Genomic DNA, 17,017 nt, shown 5'->3' with positions numbered 1-17,017 from the left:
TATGAGGGATTGCTACAAACACAACAAAGCTACGTGCTCCTCCAGAAAACATGACCAATTAGAAGAATAAATTAAACTTGACTTCAGTGTTTGATGCCTAGGATCTATTGGAATGCACATAGGATTGGATTGATTCAACATTTTTTGTAAAGTGCTTTGAAATGATGTGATGTGACGCTGTATAAATAAATGGAACTGAATTAAATGCAGAAGACTGGATGGTTCTTGCCAGCAGGGTTAAAAATAGCTCATACGATGGTAAGACTACCAAAATAAAGGTTATCAGGTGATTCTTTCTTTTGCTTTAGCTTTAAGACGATAAATACAATATTAAACATCTAACCAAACCTTTATTTTTTCTGTTTTCAGTCCATTTGTAGGTAACTTAAGATTTTTTTTGTCCTATATGGATGATTACTAGACAGGAAATGGGCAAACAGAGAAAAGAGGAAGACGTGCAGCAAAGGTCTGAAGGTCATTGGGGTGCCTGCTCTACCACTTAATATTTATTGCAGGTTCTAACAATAAAATTAAAAAACTAAGACTGTCATTTAAAAAAAAAAAAAAAAAAAAGTATACTGCGTTCAGAACAACTCAGATCCAAGTTATATTATTCAACATCAGGGTTGGTAAATGCGATGGTCTTCGTCAATCCAATCCATTGTTAAAATTTAAGCCTGAAAGTTTTCTGTAAGATTGCTGAATGTTTAAAAAAAAAAAAATAAATACTAGACATTTTGATATTGATTGTGATTAACCCAAAATTGTCCTTGTTTTACATGAACATAATTCACTTACCACTTTTAATCGGCATTTGTATCTTGATGTAAATCAGGATTATTCAAACGAAGCCTCAAGATGTTCTCTGCCCCTTTAAAAAAAAAAAAACTGGAATTCTGTCTGCGTAAACAATTGCTTCGATAAACTTTCTAGAACTATTAAAGTGGGTGATACGCTAGAGATGGTAAGACGACCAAAAAGGACATTATGTACTGGGACAAAATGACATGTCCAAAGATTTGTCGAGTTGGAACAGATATCACCAAGAAACCACCTAAACAATTCATCTCACGGACTGTGTAAAGTGTAATATCGCCTCAAGAGGAACATAGATTAAGAGCTGTGACTCAATCGCAATATTTAACACACAGAGAACACATCTGTCTAAACTGCACAAACACAGAACAGAAGACTTCAGCTGTGGATAGTTGTGTCGGGAGGGTTGATGTTCATGAGTAGGTCCAAAAGCAATCTAGACCAGGGGTGTCAAACTCCAGTCCTCAAGGTCCGGTGTCCTGCAACTTTTAGATGTGCCTCTGCTGCACCACACCTGTATAGAATAATTAGGTCATTAGCAAGGCTCTGGAGAACTGATCTACACAAGGAGGAGGTAATTAAGCCATTTCATTCTGGTGTTTTGTACTTGTGGCACATCTAAAAACCAAAGGACATCGGCCCTTGAGGACTGGAGTTTGACACCCCTGATCTAGACAACACCGGAGTTGATGTTTAGATCATTTCAAAGCTGGAGTCTGAGAATCAGCAGAAAAATGATGAGTTTTGTTTATGGTGTTCTTTGGCAAGTCAAACAATCCAGAGTAAGAAAACAGGTGATCGAGAAAGGTCCTGCGTTAACATGGCCTTCCTATGGATAGAGAGAAATTTGCTTCTCACGATATGCATTTAATAAACTCCTGCCATTTCGCACTAACCACGCATCAATTCATACTCACCTTGAATTCAGTAAATAATATCCATCAGCAGGACGTCACGAGATGTGATGGTTGGTGTTGGACTCAGTTGCAGACACTGTTTGAGGCATGATGTGAAATGTCAAGGACTGTGATAAGTCAACAGCATCAGCAGTCAGTTCAAGTTCTTCCTGGTGGATTTTATTTTCCTACGTCTTGGTTTTCTTTTTCTTCTTTTTTTTATGGCGGTTGGAAAGCAACATTTAGATGTACATTACCGCCATCTACTGGAATGGAGTCATATTGGTTTTCTGCCACCTTAAAAACCATTAGCTTTCTGGTTTTACACGCGCACACACAAAAAAACTGAAAAACAAAAATAGGATTAAGATTACTCTAATTTACAAACTCATCTACACAACAAAATGGCCTGCAAAAAAACACTAAATATCGTACAACTCAAAAGGCTACGCTAAAGAGAATAAACAAAGTTTACAAAAGGAAAGAAACCCCTCCGTTTGGTTGTACCTGGTGATGAAATCGATCATAAACCAATATAACCAGGAAGTGCCGGGTAGGCCCCTCACATACATATGTTCAATTGTGGGTTTAATCACAGAAACAAACAAAATACATCAGAAATTAGGGCACAAAGTGGTAAATAAGTACAATCTTGGTCACTTTATCTCACTTGATAATAGCAAAAGATTTTTTAATGAAAATAAATGCAAAATGGTGAGGACAAGTAACCAAGTAACAGGCAGGGAGCCCAGAAACAAACAAGAGAATCCGGCAGTGTGGGACAGAAAATGGGGAGCCAGTTGATGAGTACTTGACAAAAACAAGGGAGGCACGCTGAGGGAGGGAGACTAATGAACATGAAAGGAGCTGAGATGAAAATAAACAATAACCACATAAAAAACTGATCTAAGGAAGAGCAGAAATCAACTAACCCGAACACAACAATGCAAACTAATAAACAAGACCTAAAGTGAGCATGAATAAAAGTACAAACAGAGAATCTAGCCTGGTAAAAACCAGCCACTTGTTCTACGTTTGGCTTTGTACAGAGGGTCTGTGTCCTCATTTTTTAAGGATCTTTTTTGGTTCTTCTGGTGTTTATTCAACAAGGAATTGACAGAAAAGTGGCCTGTGAGAGATGGGGAAGAAATGCAACAAAGGTCAACGAGGCAGGAATCAAACGCGTGACTCCCAGGTCGAGGACTGTAGCTGCCGCTCTTGGCTTATGTGCTCTGACCCTGTGTGACCGGTGCAGTGGAGTTTAAATTCTTACCCCAATCACTAACTGTTATCTGTGAGATATATAAATTCACATTAATTCAATCTTTGGAAGCGTGGTCAACACAGACCGCATGGCTTCGTTCACTTCCTCCACTGTCGTTGTTTTTGACTACAATTCTAAAACAGCGCAGAGAACTGATGTCACAAATTCGACCGGACAAATCCAGGTCAATGGGAGAAAGCCCAAATGGACCAGTGAAGGGAGATTAGAATCAAGCCGAACGGTGTAGGAAGGCAATGGCCAGGCTAAGAAAAACCCTAAGCAACCTTAGATTATGACACATTATCTTACTTTAATTTAATATTTCACAATATGGCCCAATGAAGACTGAACAAAAAATGTAAATATGCAGAAAGCAGAAGCATGCAGAAAAAAATAAGCAATTTTATTATAGTATGTGGTTATATACATCTAAAATATGTAGCTACCAAAAGAAATGAACTGATATGCCATTGTTTAGACATGTTGAGTTCTTTGCAAAACTTTAAAAAAAAATGTTTAGATGATTTTCTGTCTGTTTTTAAGTTAAAAATACATGTCTAGCCAACTTTAATGAGTACACCAGTGTCCATTACAGATCCATAAATCTGCTCAGCCAAGAGATCCCGTTCCTTTCATGTTTGTTACACCCCCCTTCCCCCGCCCCCAAGACCACTAAGGGTAAGTTCTGGCACTGGGTGCAACACAAAAAAAGTAACCTAAACAGTTGGTGTAAGTAGCAAAATATAGTTTAATTTACAGTTCTAGTAAAATCTCAATCACAGGAGACAACAAACACAGAGAAGCTTTAAGCTTCAGGGTCTCCAAGGCCAAAACAACAAGCAAAACACGCCCCTTTTAATTAAAAAATAAAAAAAAACACTTTCTAGAAGAGATTTGAAAAAAAAAAGTACAAAACCTGAACCCCCCAACCAACCACAAAAACAGGAGAAAACAGTTAAACAAAATGGTAGAGAACCCCGACCAGCTTCCACTATGAATAGAAACACAACTTTAGTTACACACTGGATGCTTCACAATATGCTCACAGGCAAAAATCATCCAAAGTCTCCACAAACAGCCAGCTTACAGGCAAGATCACGCCAGATCAAGGCCCAAGGAAAAAGGGATCCGACAGCTCTGGTTGAAGCTCTTTATGGGGGGGCTGACGAGCTCCAACACATTGCACCTGTGGCAGCCAGGTAGACCTGAAAGACAAAGAAAGAGCTCTCTCATGAAGGGAGCCCCTAGAGGTCGATGAACGTAACAATGCTCATAAAAACATTCCGATGTCTGCCTTTTCTCAGTGAAATCTTGATGCTTATGGGTTTTTAATCCCCTGGTGTTCCCTCTCGTGTTTATGCCTCCACTATTTCCGGCCTTTTCTCAACACTTCACACTCCTGCCTGAACCTTTGAACACCAGAAACAATCAACTGAGAGTCAAAACGGCCTTTTGCATTCATATTTCTCACGCATTGCTGTAATGCGATGGAAGCTGAGTAGCAATACTTAGATCTGAGGGAAAAAGAAAAGCAAACAGAAGCATAATAAATTATGCAAGTCTCACAGCACACAAAAGGTTGTTAAAACTACAAATCGTGTTTCCTAAAGAGGGAGAGAAAATGTCCACCGTTTGTATTCTGAGTGCCTAATAAGCATAATGTTTCTGCAAAACAATCTCATTCACCACAAACTGCACCAAGGTCAGTGTGACCACTGCAAAAACGAGGAAAACAACTGAGACGATGCGTCAGGAACACGGATTCTGATTTAACGCAGCAAATAGCACTTGTTTTCTTCTCGGTCGGCCGGGGAGCAGACCCTGCTGTCTCCGTGTCGGCGTAAAGCAGGCCGCACCAGGACACTTGTTGGCCGCTAATGCAGTGCTGCCCGCCTGGCCGCCACGGCTAAGTTCATGCATTATCACTTTGACCCTGAGGCTAACAACGAAGCCCCAGTTCTGTCTGCCTTAACTTAGCTCATTCACATTCCACTTCCAGCTACTTCTCCCCACTGCTGTGCTGCTGTGGGAGATGTTGATTTGCCTAATGCCTTAACTAAATTAGAATGATAACCCCGAGGAAAAGAATGTGTGGCTGTGGCCAAGCGTATTCCAGCGTTTTCAGGGGTGTGCTTTCATTTTTTTTTAAAACTTTTTTATTTTTTGCACAGCGGAGACGAGCCAACGCTCCAGATGGCAGCAGTGTGTTTATTATAGCCAGGGCCTGATTAACACACAGTGTGCTCTTTAAACCTGTGCAGAGGAGTCCGCCTGTATCTAAGATACCGTACTTCACTAAAGTATCCATGCCCCTCGAATCTTTGTGAGGTACATTCACATTAAATTGTAACTTCCCACATGTATAAAGCAGTAAACAATTGTAAGGTGGGAGGTAGAGTTCACCTGGTTTCCATATTTTTAAATAATAATTGAAAAAGAAAAGTCACAAAAGTGAAGCGCGCATTTGTATCCAGCGAGGCTATTATACTTAACTCAAACGAAATGATGAAAACTGTACTTGAACAAACATTTTTTGTTAACTGAATTAGATAAAATGATCATTAATGAGGGGAAAAATACAGCTAGCTGGAACTATAATCAGGCTTTTATGAAACTAAAACTGAATACTGAAATTATAGATATCATATCCTTGACTCCCACAATAGCTAGAATTGTGTTGTTCTCCATTAAAAGGTGCGAGTAGATGTGAGTTTCTTTATAGTTTTTAACCGGATCTTACTTTAAACTAATACAAAATTTATTGTTGACCTGTCTGCTCCATGGTCCACTTCAAGTTATCTGTTGTCTAAAGTTCTCTAACAAACATCCGAAGCATTGGCAGAACAAGTGCCTTTATTCTGAAGTGAAATTACACACGAAGGCCTCCTGAACCCAGCTGATTGCAGCAGAGCTTTTCATACTCCATGAGAATGAAAAGGTGTTGAATACAAATGCATAACTTTAGGACTTCACACAGACATAAAAAGCTCAATAAAATACGTTGAAGGCTGCTTTAGTAACAAAATTGTGGAAGATTCAAGGAAACTAACAGCTTTTGCCTTGCACAATACTACAAACAGCAAAGCTTTAAAGTGCTTTGTTGTTTATAGTATTGTGCAGTGAAAAACCAACAAAGTGTGCATAGTTGTTTTTCTTTTTAACTCAAAGTATGCCAAAGCGATTGTTGAACTTTTAAATAACTGAGAGTCTCAGAGAGAATAGAAGCACTCACTGTCTCTATATGTTAGCAAGTGAACAGTGACCACACTGTAAGAATAACACACACACACGCACACGCCCACACACACACACCATCTCAGCTGAAAACTACTAACATCAAAATATCAAAATGTCAGGATTAATGACTTGGTTTTTCAACATGTACACGAGCCTGGACTCTTAGAAAGTTCGCTGTATTAGAGCTGAAGCTCTCGAGGTGACGGCAAATGCTTCCTGATTTATAGCAGAAGCAATTATGTCATGCCAGCGTACCAGTGCTAGATGGGCAAATCGGTGCAGGTAATTAGAAAGAATAATGAAACAGGGAGTCAGGGGAATGAATTCCTGCTTCAGAAAAAAAAAAAGAAACTAATCAAAGATAAATGGCCCGTCCATATTACCCAGTCATTAGGTCGGAGAGATGATTGTTTTAAGTCCCAGAGTGCAGGAGCCACGGACTGTTTTTCAAACAAAATCTATTGCCGTGCTGACATCGCCAACTTGTTTGCAGACTGATTGATATTTCACAACATGTAAACATCCCCTCGGTGAATAAACTCAGCTGCAGGCTGAAACAATGGGGGGTATCATAGTCAGAAAAACTGTTATTGATGGACTGACAAAAGAATTCAGCTACCGTCATGAAACGCGTTCAGAAGCACAGCTGCATATACTATAAAGAAAAGGAAGATGAGGAATCACTGGAGAGCGAGTTGTAATTCTGATTAAACGTAGCATTTTATTTTACTCCGCTGTAAAGACACTGAGTTTTTAAAGCATGTACTTGAGGTTGATTTTATAAACTTTATTATGATCAGACTCAGTCTCAGTACAGGTGTAAGGACTTTTCTTAGATGACTCTGATTGGGGGCTGCACAGTGGTGCAGTTGGTAGAGCTGTTGCCTTGCAGCAAGAAGGTCCTGGGTTCGATTCCCGGCCCAGGGTCTTTCTGTTTGCATGTTTGCATGTTCTCCCTTTGCATGCGTGGGTTCTCTCCGGGTTCCTCCCACAATCCAAAAACATGACTGTCAGCTTAATTGGTCTCTCTAAATTCTCACATCTCACAGGTGTGAGTGTGTGTGTGAATGGTTGTTTGTCCTGTATGTCTCTGTATTGCCCTGCGACAGACTGGCGACCTGTCCAGGGTGAACCCCGCCTCTCGCCCGGAACGTTAGCTGGAGATAGACACCAGCAACCCTCCTGACCCCATTAGGGACGAAGGGTGATTAGAAAATGGATGGATGGATGGACTCTGATTGGGACATTCGAATTATTCTGCCGTGTTACCTTCAATGTTTTGGTTTTGTAGGAGCAACATACATCCACTGGCAAGACATTTAACATTTTCTGCATGCAGCATGAATTTTAATTTTTTCACCTTTTTTGGTCACGTATTCCTTCCTAAGTGTTGAACATATTTCACTGACCACAGCAGCAGTGCAAACCTTTTAACTTTTAAAGTCCCAGGATAACTGGTAGAGCAGAGAAGAGTAGCGCAGCGTCCTCCTCCTTCCACCATCACCCTTCCCCTTTGTCCTGTCAAGTTGCTTTTGGTCCAGCAGCTTAAGTGCATTTGTCTTGTGCTGATTTAAAAGATTCTGTCTCCATCTACAGAAAATTGGAAGGGTTAACCTTTTGAATTCAGCTCAGAGCTTCCTCTAAAGTTTCCCTCCCTCACTCTCTCCCACTCATTCCCCATGGACGGGCTGATGCTTCAGAGGCTTGGTAAGGCAATCAGGTAACAAGTTGTGTTTGTTTTGTTTCTTTTTTTTTTATCTTCTTTTTTTTTTAAAGCGGTGATTCTACTTGGTGTGAATTGGGCAGATACAAGAGAAAATATAGTTACAAGAAAAAGCGTTCAAGTGTTTTTTTTTTGTTTTTTTTTGCATAAACAACGTTCGATCTATCTGTTTTTAACGATATGTTAGAATCTAAATTTTTTCCTTTACCTCTTTTAACTAGTCTTGTCTTGTTTAGTTCTAACAGGTTTATTTTTCCTCAGAGTGTCGGGAAAGGCTTGTTTTGCTCACCCACTTTCCTTAAAATTGTTCAAATTGTGCTTATCTGGTAGACAATTTTGATGCAAAGCGATGATGATTTTCTTTAGAAGTCATCATTTGAAACACAATAAGACATCTGGCCACTTGCAAAAACAATTAGTCTGCCGATCCAACAGAGTGATTCTGGGTCTACTGGGTCATAGCGCCACCTGTACTCGTGACATTTCTACAGGTTAGCTAACAATTTTATGTGATCACAAAAATGCAGTAGAAATTATTTTATGTTAAAAAAGTAAACATTTCAGACATTTCATTAAACTTTCTAAACACAAAAGCTGATAAGTTCAGAAAAACTAAATTTACATTCAGAGATAATAATACATTATGTCGTAAGATAGCTCACCTCAGTAATTTAGGGTAATCTAACAACCACATTTACAGCTGGCGCCAATTAACAGATGATAAATTTGTACCAGTACCACCTCACCATCAATTCATTTTTGTTTCTTTAAAGTGGGGTTGCATTGGTTAGCTGGTATTTAGCCAAGTTTATTTACTACTTACGTATTTTGTTTTTCACAGAAGTTCACACTGGACATCCAGAACAGCTCGTATTTGAAATGAAGGGAAAGCCAGAGGCCAGGAGGATCAATGATCACTTGTCGCACATCAGATTCTGGCCTCACTTTCATTATGCTTGGTCATGATTACCAATCTTGTTACGCTGCAAAAATATCAATGGCAAATCCCGGCCAGAAGCACATGGAATCAGCTCAGCGTATTATGTTATGTTGGAGCGATGTCAAAGACTTCTCCACATTGACGGTTCTAATCTTAGATGATTAAAATACGTGGGGTCTTGATTTTCTGCAGCGTGAGCATATTAGTTTCCCTGAAGCTCAGGGTCTCTAAACGGGTCCCAAAAGGGAAGGGAGGGTCAAAGAGCCTCTGTTGGACAAAGAGTAACCCATAACCTCTTTTTCCATTGTTCTGCCTTCTAATCAGCCGTCAGGGATTGTGAGAGTCTTCATTTGTGTGTGTGTTTTTTTGTTTTTTTTTGTTTGAGCAGAGAACAGCGGTGACCCACAATCCCGTGTAACCTCTTCGACCTCGGCCGCTGCAGTCCCCCGTGGCTCTCTCTCACACACCTTAACTACTGTTCAGCCTCGCACAGTCCCTCCTTCTTCTCCTCCTCACTACATCTCCCACATAACCTCTTCACTGGCGGAGCCACGTAATTATTTTCTCTGGGAGACATGCTGCTTGTGTTCGTCTGTATCTTTAATTACGATCATGCAAGAGGGAGCTTCAACAGGAGGAGCGAGATAGGCGGCTTTGATGTTGTCTTTGCTCCTGGCCCTCCAGTTTTTTTCTTTTTTATGTCCAGGCAAATGGCAGAACGGTTATATCTGGAGCCCATTCACTCACACCAGAGCGCCTCATATTCTCTGGCAGTGATGGACGGAGCGGCTTTGTCCACAGCAGATTGTGAAAGCTTGGATTCCACGCCGCCGGTTTTCAGGCAGTAGCATTGAGTTAACAAGGCCAGCATGTTATTCTGCACCAAAAGTAAATTCCAGCCCGGCCATCTGAGCGCTTTGATCCCCGCTGCCAGTGCCAGCAAGACTTTGTGTTTTTTTTGTCTTTTTTTTGTAAAGGAAACATTGTCAACAGGGGATTTTTTGTATGCCAACAAGAGTCTGGGTAAGCCTTCACTGTAGGTTTTATGAAGCGCCCTAAATTAGTAAGCGCACTGTGCATTTGAAAAATAATTATAATTAGGCATAAAACAGACAAAATTACATTCTATAAAATATTTAGCCCTTTCTTGGTGTGTATTCCGTGGGGTGATTCACTTTTGAAGCTATCAGGCAACCTGGGGAAAATAAAGTCTTATAGAGAGCGAATTTTAATATCATTTGCATTTGTGTGCAGGCACTAATTTGCACCTGAAAGCACGTAAGCCTGCGTGTGTGTGTGTGCGTGTGTGTGTGTGTGTGTGTGTGTGTGAAGGGGTGTGCAGACTGAATACTGGCTAAGAACCTGCTGCTGTTAGTCTGCAGTCAGAGAATTGGCTCAGATGTTGGCTACTGGCTCTTTTGGAAACGAAGGAGAAGAACCCGTGCCATTTTAGACTGAGGGAGGGTCTGCTGGTTCCAAGCGTGTGACTGACTGGATTTTACCCTGAATTTAGGTTATTTTGGTTTGATAAAAAATAAGGAGTAACAAGCGACTCACAACCCAGGACGTCATTCAAACAGGGGGGGGCGTAACAACAAAATCTGTCAAGGAAACAAATGTCAATGGGGAAACTGCGTGGTTGGGTTTGGTTTAAAGTTATGAGTAGCTGGACTCGCAGATGATTTTGGATTTTGTTTTTTTCATGACAGTGATGTTTTTGTTCAGCTTTATGTGATTTCAAAAGACTAGTTTAGCGATGATGATGAAGATTGAATAACATTGACATACAGCTTTAATTTGGTCTGTCCTCTTGTTCTCCATTGTTAACATAGTTAATAGAACCCACAGAGTTCCCTAACAAAACACTTCTGTTGTGGTTTGGTGTGGAACATAGATTGCTGCTCTGAGATATAGTACACAAATGTTCAGCATTGGTAAAGTTCTATCCGTTTCCAAGTGTGTAATGAACAGAGTGCTGGACCAAATATTATTCATACAAATACATGTAGACTGCCCGGTTGGAAACACACAGGCACAGTGAGGACGGAACATGCAAAACGTTTCTATTCAGAGTGACTTTCTACTAAAATATTAAGGAGTTGTAAACCACAAAATAACCTCTACAATATTTTTTGCTTTTACTCAGTTAGTTTGACAGAAAATGTTTCACATCTTTTGTTTTCAGGTTGCATTTTACATCATTTCTAACACACTCCCTCCCACCTCCATTTCTCACCAGTTTCTGGGTAAATAACGACACAAAACAAATGTGACAACAAATAAAAGGTTCATAAACAACCCTTCATATTAATTGCTTTGATAGTTTTGAAACTGGAATGATTTTTAGAACAGCACCAATCCTCTCCTGGTTCCCCTCTTCCTGATCCTCTGGGATTAGCCGTTAGCTTGTTAGCTATTAGCTAACTAATCCTCACATGAATAAGTAATATCCCACCTATTATAATTGAAATCCTGACGGGAAATAATAAAAATTGATACCAATTAATTTAGCTTCACTGATTCTTTTTTTGTAAAGAACACACATTACTTTTTAGCTTTATTTACACTACCAAAAATCTAGCTAGCCACGAACACGTCCATTTCTGAATATTAGCTCAAACTCACCCATTTGTTAGTCCTTGTTGCCGGGCCAAACGCCATGTCTCATGAATCGGAAGTCAACAATAAACTTTAAAAAAAAAATCCTTCCTAATGACAATAACAGAAGCAGAAACGGAGATCACATCTGCACAAACGAAAACAGCCACAAGAAACTGTATTTGAACTAGAGATTGCCTGCTCCTGCCATTGCTCAGGCATGGCATCTTTCTTTTTATGTGGAAGGCTAGGAAAGTCAATTGAAAGTTAATTCAAGTGTGTTTGATTAATGGGCGCTGGAGGAAGTCGCTCTAATCTATTCAACTGTTTCATTTCGAGTGACACACACAAGTAATTATTCCCCCGCTTTCTCCCAGAGTAAATGTTTTTGTTGCGGGTTGCCATCGTCTGACAACAGCTGTCTTTCTGTAGGTGCTGGAGGTGTCGTCTGTGTTTTATTTTGTTTTTGGTTTTTTTTTTAGAACAGATGTACAGTTTTGGCAATTCTGGAGAAGAAAACAAAAGTACAAAAATGAAAGAGAAAGGCAGAATGATTTTAGTCAGTTGATGCTGCAGGTGATGCTGGAGTTTCGCTCTTCAGAAGGTAGCGACAGAGCAGCAAGAAAAATAGATGAAGAGGTGAAAACATTCTGCTCAGCCGACTTGTGCAGTACAGCGCCCTGCCTTTGTTCTTTCTTCACCTTCCAGCCACAAAGTTAAATATGCTTCATATGGATTTGATGTGATGCATAATTGTGAAGTTGAAAGAAGACACAGCACATCTATCCATTTTCTATTCCTTCTTTGTCTTAGGGCCAGAGTTGCCTGTCTCGAGTTCTCCATGCGCCCTCAAACCTAACCTAAACTGGTTGTTGGATGAAGCCGATGTACAAAAATAGAAAAAAACAGATATACTTTAAAAGTTTTTTACAAATAAACTTTGCAAAATTGGGACATATTCGATGCGTATTGATGATGGCACTTGTCAAAATGTAACGTTTACCACTGGTTTCTCAGTTGTTGACTGTATGTTGTTTTTATGACTTCTTATTCTTCTTTCTGATGTAAAGCACTTTGAACTGCCTGGTAGCTGAAAAATGCCACACAAATAAACTTTGAAATATCTGAAAATTGTGGCGGTCGTTCTTACTCCCCTCCCTTGTTTCAAGAGAACCATTATTAGATAATATGTCTAAATCCATAATTCTCATTTATTGCATCTATAGCGCCATCCATCTTCTCATTATCTTTCAACCACCTCCCTGTTCCTGGAGAAAGTTAGATTTTGGCCTGATTTGATTTAATCAGATCATTTAAAAAAAAATGTTTGCTGTGATGCTAGCCATTGCTTGTGGATGAACTTGTCTTCTTAGAGCTATATTCTAAAAATGGCTTTCTTCTTCTCCTGTGTGACTAATGCTCCCTTTGCCTAGTCTGTGAGTAGATGGTCATGTATTAGTAGATTTTCAGTTGTGCCATTCAGGTAATATTTATTTAAGTAAGCAGGTGGAAAAAAAATGCCACCATGGAATATGGCAATTCCATTTTCAGGTGATTAAATGATCAGTGGAATGTTCAAAGTAAGAATATTGTTTGATCATCTGCAGTGGGAAAACTTTAGGTTACTATGATTATTAGCTGAATCACTGCATAGCGGTATTAAGATTCTTGTGTGACGCATGAGCTCATGAAAAAGACTTCTGAAGGAGTTTTAGTTCCTCTATCCTCAACGTTACAATTAAGTCACTGAATTGTTTCTTTATCTCTCATGGCTCCTAGTGACAGAAGATGTGTGCTTGCTGTCTGCTGTCTGTTCTGTAACCAAATAGATTCTCAAACTATGTGAATGGAATGAAACGCTCCCTGTAAATCTGTAAGCTGTGTTCTGCTCGAGGCTCTATCTCCTAACTGCAATCAGTGAGCAGAGACTTCGAAAAAATACCGATTAAGAATATTTTCTTTCGGGCGTGCTGTGATGGCGTAGGGCACATATGTCAGAGTCAAGGCCCGCGGGCCACATCCGGCCCGCGAGAAGATTTTCTACGGCCCCTGGGATGATCTTGATTTATTATTAGAACCGGCCCGCAGCAAGCCGGCACCCCGTCTGAAAAAATGCGAGATGCACCCCCCGTTCGATCTTCACAACGCGCACTTCCCCGTTCGATCCTCACAACGCCCCCCCCCTCCTGTTCGATCCTCACAACGCCCCCCCCCCCGTCCGCAGGAAATTTACGAAGGCTTGCACTAGACCAAATGCGTCATTTAAAAAAATCTCAATGAACATTCGATCAGTCCGGCCCTCGGCTTGTAGCTAAATTTTTTATTTGGCCCTCCGTCCATTTGACTTTGACACCCCTGGCGTAGGGGATAGCGCGACCCACATTTGGAGGCCTTCAGTCCTCGACGTGGCGGTCGCGGGTTCGATTCCCGGACCCGACTGACGTTTGCCGCGTTACTTCCCCCTTCCTGTCAGCCTACTTTCGAATAAGGGACACCAGAACCCACAAAAGACCCCCTGGAGGGGGGAAAAAAAAAAGAATATTTTCTTTCTCTGGTTCTTGAAAGAGTTTTCCCTCACTCTTTGTTAAAGGAAAGTTTCCACAACACATCTAATCTTACTTTAAACTTCTTCAAAACCGTCTGCTTTGTTCCCGGCAGATTTGGGGGAATCAGAGTAAAGTGGGATGAATGCAAAAGAAGTCTGTGACCGTAAGGTGACAAAATGTCACCAACGTTATGAGATGTTGCTCTTGCATCATGTGGCAAAGGTCTGAAATAACAAAAATTAAGACGTTTGCTGTAAATGCGACAGATGTGCGTTCAGTGAAGATGTGCATTTTCTTTTGTCCAGTCCAACTCATAAACAAAAAATTGATTTTTGTTGTTTTCTTTATTCTGTTTTCGGGCCCATGCTGATTTCCAGAGGATGCAAAGAGCTCTGCACACAAACAGGTGCTCATGTGGAGCACGGCATAAACAGAATTTAACCTAATTTCAGTTTAATCACGTTAATGGTTTTAAATGTTTCATAAAACTCATTGGATTTCATTTAATTTGAAGAACATCTCTCTAAAGATTTTTTTTCCCCCACTCCGCCCATATGCTCCCTTTTCCTTCTCACTGCTAACCTTACTGTCTCTTTCCATTAAGCCTCCTCCCTGCTTCAGTGGCCAGACCAGGCTTTAATAGAAACTGTGAGCATAAATGATTTAATATCCCTGACTGAATAGGGTTTTCATTTCACCATAGACATTAGTAGAATTCATTTAGCATTGGGCCAAAAAGAAATAAAAAAATTGTGTGGCACCATCAACAATGTTACAAGATATTTATGACTTTCCACTAATTTCATTTCCTTGACTTGTTCCCCCTCCTAGTCCTCCCCTGCACGGTGCAGCGATAACACCCGCGCTGCAGTCCATCACGCCGGGCACGCCAAAAGAAAAAAGAAAACACATCAAAACACATTCATAACATGCTTACTCTTCCATAATAAAGCAGTATGAGTCAGTGTGATGCACGGCGGAAACATGACAAGTGGATTTCATTAGCCGCGCGGCCCATATTTTATGCACACCCGGCTCTTCACCTCCCCCCCCATTTCCTCTGCTCTCATTATCACATCGTGCACGTTCAAAAAAAGAAAATGTGGAAAAACAACGGATAACCTCCGTGGCATGAGGGATGGACCGTTGCTCCTGCACCGCTTCATCTCTGCGGAGGCAAGCAGGATGCATAGAGGGTAATTGTCTTCTGTTACCACTGTGAGCAAACACAATGCTTTCAAAGCAGCAGCAGTAAATAAAGCAAAAGAAATGCCACTTAATTTGCGATACGTTCCCTTCAGCAGATGTTCAGTTTATCTCTGCTTGAATGGCTTTGTTAGAATTAAATTACCTTCAAATGTTTCTCCTCAATTAAAGTTTGATTAATTTCGACGCACAGCTCAATAGGTAGGAGGTGTATCATGGGGAGATAACTGCTTTCATAATAACACCTTATCTTACACTGATTGTTCCTATATATATATAGAATTAGGCATCACGAAGAAGCAGAGGTGGGACCAGCAGGGTGGAAGCCTGCAGAGTGATTGGCCAAATTTGGTGTACTCCCACCAATACAAATATGCTACCAAAACACACAAAAAATTGCGATTTATCTCTGCTTGTTACTATCAGCTCCTCTCTGCGTGCGGTACGGAAACCGATACGGAGCCGCCGTTTCTTCAAAAACAACTACAAGTGATGAAAGGATTAGAAAGCTAAAAAGAGATCCACGATAACTAAAGTGATGCAAAATGGTTTCAGCGTGATGCAAAAAAAAAAAAAAAAAAAAAAAAAGAAGAAGAAAGAAGAAAGAAAACCACACAGGGAAACGTCAAAAGAAAGCCAAATAATGATAGAAAAAACAATGCCTCTAAAACTTGATGATACCACCTGTGATTCATTTGTCAAGATTTCAGAGTTTTATCACTTCCTGGCTGAACCAGGATACAGACTTACTCCAATGTTTTGTTCATTCTGCTTTTTTGGGTTTTCTTCTTTTTTGTGTGTGTGGTTCCAATAAGAAATTCAGGTAATACTTTTATATAAGGGGAAGTATGCATTTTCCAGGGACATAGTGCCATGTCACAACACAATAAAGTAACTGCGTTTACTTCAGTTGTTAAAACAAGTGCTAAGTATGATGAAACATGACTTAAAAGAAATTTGACGCCTTGAAACCAGGTCTGTATCTTTTTGAAAATCCTCACTCATCAGGAAGTCATCACAACATGGCTCCTCTATTAACCGCCTAACAACCTTTTACCAGTGTTTCACTGAGACGTAGCTCCTATGACAAGCTCAACAGATGTGCAGTTACACCGGGTGTTTGCTAATTGCTGCTGGCTAGTCTGAAGGGGGAGGGCCACTCTGCGAGGCGGTGCTAGGTCCAACTAGGTATCTTGAATGAATGGTTGCCATGGGAGATTAAAAGGATTTCTCAAACATTCGTGAAATAATCAAAGCAACACTCCAGGTGTGTTTTTGATGAGGGAATGAAATTATAACATGATGTATAGCTATAAAAAAAAAAAAAAAAGTCGATTGTACATAACACTGCCCCTTTTTAGTTTCAAATTCTGCAGTCATCTTTCTTTTTCTGTATTTTGGCTACGTGGACAGACATAATTTAGCCAAGGTAAAAGATTTTAGATTTTTTTTCCCCCATTGTCATAGACCAATTTATCAAGTGTTGAGCATCACCTCGAGTCCCCTGTAAACCTTTTGAGTTGTCCGATTAACAAAACGCAAATTTGTTATTTTTTTTTTTTTTTATATCTTTTGTATTTTGCGAGTTGTCACTGTGGACCTCATCTGTTCAATTAAAATGACATAAAAATAATAATTAAAAATGTTTCTACAGTGTTAAAAGAAATGTTGCACGATCCAGAAATGATTCGAAGGTGGATGGAGTTAAATGCAGCACAACCCTGGATAAAAATCAATTAGAGACTACCAAACAGCATAAACATGAGTCAACTTAATTGAGCCAAAGTACAG

The 17,017-nt window shown here is 40.1% G+C and overlaps 1 protein-coding gene across 2 annotated transcripts in view; it reads right to left on the bottom strand.

The window, feature by feature from the left end:
* The window catches only part of galnt9 (polypeptide N-acetylgalactosaminyltransferase 9), a 116,903-nt gene extending 114,999 nt beyond the window's left edge, over positions 1 to 1,904 (bottom strand). For both annotated transcript variants that reach the window (XM_044110754.1, XM_044110753.1), the window contains exons 1-2: positions 1,734 to 1,904; positions 799 to 871 (exon numbers count right to left, since the gene is read on the bottom strand). Coding sequence is in view for 1 of the 2 variants with exons in the window: in XM_044110753.1 (XP_043966688.1) it covers positions 799 to 814 (16 nt within the window). In the remaining variant the exon portion in view is untranslated. The remainder of the gene's footprint in view (positions 1 to 798; positions 872 to 1,733) is intronic.
* Between the last annotated feature and the right edge of the window lie 15,113 nt (positions 1,905 to 17,017).

This window comes from Gambusia affinis, linkage group LG03 (genome assembly GCF_019740435.1).
Source record: "Gambusia affinis linkage group LG03, SWU_Gaff_1.0, whole genome shotgun sequence".
NCBI lineage: Eukaryota > Metazoa > Chordata > Actinopteri > Cyprinodontiformes > Poeciliidae > Gambusia > Gambusia affinis.
This window is presented reverse-complemented; position numbering and strand designations above follow the sequence as displayed.